Below are 7251 nucleotides of genomic sequence, written 5' to 3'. Positions count from 1 at the left end.
AAGAAAGGCACACTAGCCTTTAAGATTGATCTTGAGAAAGCTTATGATAGAGTTGACCGGAGGTTTTTAGCTCATACCCTTAATTATATGGGCCTAGTTGTTTGAGATAAGCCTGGTTGGAAGAAAAAGAGACAGTGTTGTGTTGATATAAACCGTGTAAGCCCAATAATGGTCTCGTACTTCGTTCAAAAATGTATTAAAAGTTTTAGATATTTTGAAGGGCCTTGTAATCAGTTTTTTCCCTTTATTCAACCAAAAAAAAGTTTTAAATCTTCTTTTATATTAAGTTTAAAATATAAAAAATATTATCAATACATTAAAAATAAATTATCATTAGTCGCTAAATCGCTATATATTTTTTGTACATTTCATGTGTTATTTTATATATTTTAATTTATATTTTATATTATATTATATATAAACGATTAACTTTAGTTTATTAATGGCCTCTATTCTTAAAATATTGATCATAGATTGAGTTCAATTGTTCAATTTGTTTCATGTTAAGTAAACATAATAGGTTAGATCAGTAAAAGAAATTATTTTTTAATTAATTAAAAGAATAATTATTTAAAAAGAGGAATGTGATGGCATGATTGTAAATATATTAAATAATTTAATAATTAATTATTTATATAATGAAAGATTTGACAGTAAAATAAAATTTAGTTGAGAGAGACTCTAAAAATAAAATCTATAAAAAAATCACTTACTAAAATATTAAATCAAACTTAATCAAAATTTTCTCGTTCTATCTCTAACTAGTATAAAACTATAAATGACGATAGATTAACTATCGATACTCATACTTACATCAAACTCAAACCAATTCATTAGCAACATCATCGCATTTCTTTTTTTATCCGACAATGAAGAAGACTCCGATTTCACCTGATTTACCGCTGACAGTCGAAGAAACTACGAAATACAATAGTGGCAACCGTTCTCGCAAACTCATCATCAAGTGGGAAGACAGGTGGATCAGTTGTACCACTAATAAGGACGCCATCACCGCTGCAAATACTACCAGCGGTGATGATTTCGGCACAGGACTCCAGTCGTTACCACTGTAACCAACTGTGACTCCGAAGAGTGTTAATGTTGCAAGTGTGAGGAGTAATGTATGAAATTAGTCTCGCATTGAAGAAAACAAGAAAGGTTAATCGGTTTGGTTTAAAATATTGAATCAAACATAATCAAATGCCCCCCTCTTTGTCTCTAGCTAGTATAAAACTATAAATAACGATAGATTAACCATCATTACTCATGCTCACATCAAACACAAACTAATACGCTAGCAACACCACCACATTTCTTTTCCCATCTGGCAATGAAGAAGCCTTCAGTTTTTCCTGATCTACCGCTGACGGCCGAAAAAACTACGAGATGCAATAGTGGCAACCGTCATCGCAAACTCATCATCAAGTGCGGAGGCAGGTGGATCGATTGCACCACTAATAAGGAGACCATCATCACTGCAAACACTACCGGCGGCGATGATCTTGGCACAGGACTCCAGCCGTCGCCGCTGGAACCAATTGTGACTTCAAAGAGTGTTAATGTTGCAAGTGTGAGGAGTAGTGTATGAAATTAGTCCCACATTGAAGAAAGTAAGGTTAATCGGTTTGGTTTAAAGAGTATTCAAGGTGAAATATCAGAGGCTCTGATACCAGAAATATTTTAAACCAGATTGATTAATATTCCTTACTTTTTTAAATGTGGGACTAATTTTATATTCTACTCCTCACACTTACAGAGCCAGAGAGAGTAGAGTCACACTCTGTGCATAGCATCTTCTCTGCCACCAACATCACATGATGATCTTGCCGAGACGAGGGAGAAGCTCATGCATGATTTCAAGACTTCATTGGACAAGCAAATTTCAGCAAAGAAGATAATCACAAACCGCTTGAACCGACACCACCAGTAGTGACAGCGGCGGCTGCGGAACGCAGTCCAAAGATTGAAAATAAATGATAGCATATGTAACGTCATTGTAGAAAATGTTTGAAAATGTAGAACAAAAAGCAGGAGTTGTACCAAGAAAGAGAGACCGCCGTCATTCAGGTTTGTGTTGACGATAGCGGAGATCGAAAAAGATTTCATGAAGACAACAACGGATAAAAACCGACGCGGTCCAGAAATATGCAGAAACAATTGGATATAAGTTGCATTATTCTTAGTTGCTTGTAGTGCAAGAAAAGTTAAAATTTTGTGTCCTAATTTATTTCATTATTAGAATTAGTTTAACTTTGTGTTTTAATAATGTTATTTTATTGATATCTATCTTATTTTTTATTTTTTATTTTTGTGCATAATCTTGTTCTCGATTTATATTTAACAAAAATATTAGTAATAATGTGAATATTTTTTTTTATGTATTAAAAATTTGTCATTGTCAATAAATTACTGTATAAATAATTTAAATTTTTAACATTTATTTTAATAAACGAATAAATTAACTAATTAACTAATCTAACTTGGTTGTAAATTTGTAATAATGTGAGCATTATGAATCAAGTTTTTTTTTTTTTTTTTGGTTTCCATTATGAATCAAGTTTTATACAAATATTAACAAAATCTTGGGTCTTTTGTCAAAAAACTTAGAACAAGTGAATATAGAAGACCAAAAAAACCAAGAGAGGTTTCTAGAGAGGGCCGAAGGGATAGTGTGTGAATGATAATAGTGAATGGCAATGACAGATTGGAGGATCATATTTTTTAAGTAGCTACCAACCATTGACTCACACACTCTTAACACTTGACACTTACCGAGTTACTCTCTCTGCTGCATTATCACAAACACCTTAACCTCACTCTTTCAACAACTCCCACAATGCAAGCAACCATGGTGGTGGCGCCACAACGCCTTCTCTCTCCCTTCACAACCTCAATCCTCAAGTCCTCTTTCTCCGGCATCTCCATCAACTTCTCTCCTCAATCCCAATTTGCATCCCTCTCTGCCTCCGCCGCCAAGCCCCTCACCGTCGTCGCCGCCACCAAGAAGGCCGTCGCCGTCCTCAAGGGTAACTCCCCCGTCGAAGGCGTCGTCACTCTCACCCAGGATGACAACGGTCTGCTTTCCCTCTTTTCCATTCCCTCAAAGTTTCCAACTTTCTGGTCAAAATTGACTTCGTTACATTGTTGAAACCCAGTGAAGCTATCGTAGTCTTCATCAATTATATAGTAGTGCATTGTGAATTTGTGAAGCTTCCCAATTTCCTCTTTTGGTGAATTATTTATTCTTTTTCTCTGTGTTGGGTAGTTCTACTTAGATTCTGTTCAGCGGTTTTTGTGTTAGTTTAAGTTCTTGTTTGGGTTATAATTAAATTTTCACGAATTCATAAGGAAAAGTTATTGTATCTCTGCGATAATGTGTTGCTATTTGCTAAGCGTGCTATAAGTCTTATTGATATCCATCAATTCCAATAGCAATAATGCAGGTGTTTACTGCATCATATGGGATTAGTTTACTTCTTAGTATGTTGTTAATCAACTAAATCTGTGTGATTGTGGTGTGTAGGCCCTACTACTGTTAATGTTCGTGTTACTGGCCTTACTCCAGGTCTTCATGGATTTCACCTAGTGAGTATTCTCTGCAATTGATAATTATACTGAGAATGGTATCTTTTGTTTTCCCCTTTCAAAATCTTGATGTCTTATTTTGCAGCATGAGTATGGTGATACCACAAACGGCTGTATTTCAACAGGTAATGAAGCTTGGCCTTGGTTTTCAACTCTTTTAGCCCAAGGTTTTCATTTTTCTTGCTATGGTTCAATTGACCAAGTTAAAGGTTTTGCTTCTTGAATGACTTGTTTAGGAGCGCATTTCAACCCGAATAACCTCACACATGGTGCTCCTGAGGATGAAGTCCGTCATGCGGGTGACCTGGGAAACATAGTTGCTAATGCAGATGGTAATAATTGTTTCTCTTCACTTTTTTATTGGTCTACTATCAAATGATTTCTGGACCTGCTATGTATAAACTACTTGCCATTTTTTGCAACACAGGTGTTGCAGAGGCAACAATCGTCGATAATCAGGTAATTTATATAATTTGCATTTCAGTACAGCAATTTGTTATCTCACAAGTTTTTCAAAGTGTTCTCCATTTTTTCGTGTTTGTGAATTCCAAATCTTATTTTGAGGAACTGTAACTCTGTTTCTGTCATAGTCAAATGTGCAATTTGTTGCAAAACATGCAGATACCACTCAGTGGCCCCAATTCAGTTGTTGGAAGAGCATTCGTGGTTCATGAACTTGAGGATGATCTTGGAAAGGGTTAGCTTTTCCTCTTCATACACTTGTTTATGTTTCTATATCCCCTTCACTTGACCCTGCTGTAGAGGAAATTATCTTAGCTTCAAAACTTGTCTTAGCCAAGTTATTAGAATATGAATGTGCAATGGATGTGTACTTATCACAGGGGAGCTGTGATATGAAAATGGAATTGGTTGTTTGTCTTATGGCATATTATATCTCCTTGCTGTCATTTTAGGCTTGTATATAATTACTAAGTATAGTATGTTAATTATAACTGGAGTATTTTTACTTTATCCTCATGCACAAGTGCTTGTACTTTCACAGGTGGGCATGAACTTAGTTTGACAACTGGAAATGCTGGTGGAAGATTAGCATGTGGTATGCATAACATCATGAATTAAAAGAGTTCTGCTCATTTCATATTTATCAATTCATCCATTTCAGCATGGTTATGTGTTGTTTGATTCACTTCTTTGCTGCAAATTTCTAAGACGAATTATTTTCCATTAATTTATTATTGATGTTAAAGTGATTTCTTCATAGATATGAACTATAATCAAATTTACTGTCTTTGAAAATGTAATTTGGTGGGAGATGCTTTTGGAACGTTTATATTGGTTGTCATCTTCAGGGCTTTACATAATAACATTGCATTACTCTAACATCATGTTTGGGTTTTCATTTGGAAATTTTTAAATCATAGTTGAATAGCGTTTGCCCAAACCTTGGTTTTGGAGTTCCATCATAAATTTTTTTGTTTTCCTCTCTGACAATGTGTCTGTTATGCTTGCTTGTTTGCAGGTGTAGTTGGTCTGACTCCACTGTAAATGCAATGAGTGTTTTTGTAGCAGACATTTTATCTTTTCATTGGTTACCACGATCTTTGAAGCATGAAGACCTTCTATGGCTTTTCCTTTCTTCAGTATGGAGCATATTGTCCTTACAAAAATGTGGGAGAAATATAATATTTGTCCAATCACCAGGAGATTAATTATGCTTCTAAGTGTTTAATCCCAAATAAAAAATGTGATTTCTGAAGTGGTTCTTATTGCATGGTTGTCAACCAACCTAGTTTGGTTCTTCATATTGATCTATCACTTGCAATCTAGAATTCTAGATTCTAGAACCAGCAGGCTAGCTTTTCATGCATAGTAAGGCCTCTTTTGGAAAGGACTTTGTATCCATAATATAATAATTAAATAAAGACAGGAACTTGCCTTGCTTGTTCTAAGAAAGTGAAGAAAAAAATAATGACTTAAATGGACCAAGTTGAACTTTGTATTTGATGTACTAAGATGATTTAATAGTATAGATTTTTTTTGTGACTAAAAAAGTTAGAGCAGGGAACACAGTCCCAGAAACAAGAAAAATTTAACGTACTATTTCTAGAAACTTGCACTGATTAGCTATGGTTAAAGAGGCGTTGATGAGCAAGTGTCGGGAGTTCGAATTCCGCCTTGTACATGCAATAACCCTTTGGCCAACGACAAACCCTTAAATGGAGTTCAGTACCGCGACGGATTAGTCCTTGGCCTGTCGGGTTGGGTGATACCGTAGAAAACCAAAAAAGAGGCGTCGATGAGTTTTGGTTAGCAAAATGAAATCATGTGAATTTGGAATGTTTCGTTAAAGCTTTTTCTTCGTTACTAATTATGTGTCATCACACTACTTTAGCTAGTGACAACCTTTTCTAGTTAGCAGTTGGACTTTCAATGGAAGCAACTTGCACTTAGGTATACGGCAGCAGCCTACACTTCAACATTAATAGTAAAATCGAAGAGTGTATCTTATTTTTTACCCAAATATAATAAATGGGAGCATAGCATAGCATGTTAGAACATGCATGTAGTAGATGATGCCACGTGGCGATTCTGTGGCCTTAATAAATAACTTATGATAGAGCAATAACAGTGCACGTGCCTTTGCATAATTAAGTGTAGTAGTAGTAGTAGTAGTAGCTAGTAAAGTTTCAATTTTGGTCACGACTTAAGCATGATGAATAATGATGAAGGGATAAATAAAGAGTTGGTTCTATACATATGAAATGTATGTAATAGTAATAGTAAAGGGTAACCCTAAGACACAGACACAAGTTGGCAATGAGTCATTGTCCTAATCGAAGCTCTCATCTTGAAAGGAAGAAGGATTTGCCGACCCACTATACACACTTACCCGTGACTTCACTTGTCTTCTTCACTCTTTGCAATATCCTCTTAATTACTAACGTAACGTAACATCACCAAGGTTACCAACATTTCCCTCAAATCTCATAATATAACAAGGATCGCTGATAATTCAAATTATTGTCGACTTGACGCACTCATTGCTTGTAGGGTAATTGAGTTAAGTATCACAAATGTCTAATTTCATAGTTATCATCATAAGAAATATGCATAATATGTATGTCCAATTTTTATAATTGCTAAACAGCACATGACAAACTTTTTGGTCAAAGCTAAGATCAATACTTTCAAGGAATTTGATAGAAACCAAACATTGTACACGGATATATTTTAATGAATATCATACCACCTTGGGATATTTATTATATATATTTAAAACGTAACAGTTTGAAGTAAGTGCTTGTAACAATATGTATAATATATAATATAACATTTATAATTTTATAATTATATATATTTAAAATTATATAATTATTCTAGTGATAATTAATAAGAGGCAACTTACTAAGGACAATGACATGGGCTTCAATAATCATGAAATACAGATTACGATCCCAATTAAGTTTGCATTAACTCAACTGTCAAAGCCTCACGTAGAACGGTTTATAATGTTCTTTAGAATAGGTATTTTATTTTATTTTCTGTAAAATAAACACAATTTTTAATAAAAATTAAAGATTATTAATTTCTAAAATTACCAATCACTTTCTTAAAATTTTACTTTATATTACAATTCACATAAAAAAAATTATTAACATAAAAATTATAATTTTCTAGAATTATTCTTTTAAAATTATTTTATTT

General features: G+C 34.0%; 1 protein-coding gene across 1 annotated transcript; it reads left to right on the top strand.

Annotated features, from left to right (window-relative positions):
- The first annotated feature begins 2521 nt into the window (after positions 1-2521).
- LOC112785231 (superoxide dismutase [Cu-Zn], chloroplastic) lies at positions 2522-5302 on the top strand. Its single transcript, XM_025828685.2, has 8 exons — positions 2522-3074; positions 3524-3585; positions 3671-3710; positions 3822-3917; positions 4013-4044; positions 4207-4282; positions 4589-4642; positions 5066-5302. Exons 1-8 carry the CDS (start codon positions 2837-2839, stop codon positions 5089-5091), a joined length of 624 nt encoding a protein of 207 aa, XP_025684470.1. The 5' UTR covers positions 2522-2836; the 3' UTR covers positions 5092-5302.
- Positions 5303-7251: the final 1949 nt, after the last annotated feature.

This window comes from Arachis hypogaea, chromosome 3, assembly GCF_003086295.3.
Source record: "Arachis hypogaea cultivar Tifrunner chromosome 3, arahy.Tifrunner.gnm2.J5K5, whole genome shotgun sequence".
Lineage (NCBI taxonomy): Eukaryota > Viridiplantae > Streptophyta > Magnoliopsida > Fabales > Fabaceae > Arachis > Arachis hypogaea.
Note: the sequence above shows the minus strand (reverse complement) of the source record. Positions and strands in the feature narration are given on the sequence as shown.

Excerpts from the sequence above, each read along its gene's own strand:
- LOC112785231 (XM_025828685.2), top strand. The coding sequence starts at position 2,837 with ATGCAAGCAACCATGGTGGTGGCGCCACAACGCCTTCTCTCTCCCTTC. Across the intron at positions 3,918-4,012 it reads CATAGTTGCTAATGCAGATG|GTGTTGCAGAGGCAACAATC; the intron begins GTAATAATTGTT and ends TTTGCAACACAG. Across the intron at positions 4,283-4,588 it reads TGAGGATGATCTTGGAAAGG|GTGGGCATGAACTTAGTTTG; the intron begins GTTAGCTTTTCC and ends GTACTTTCACAG.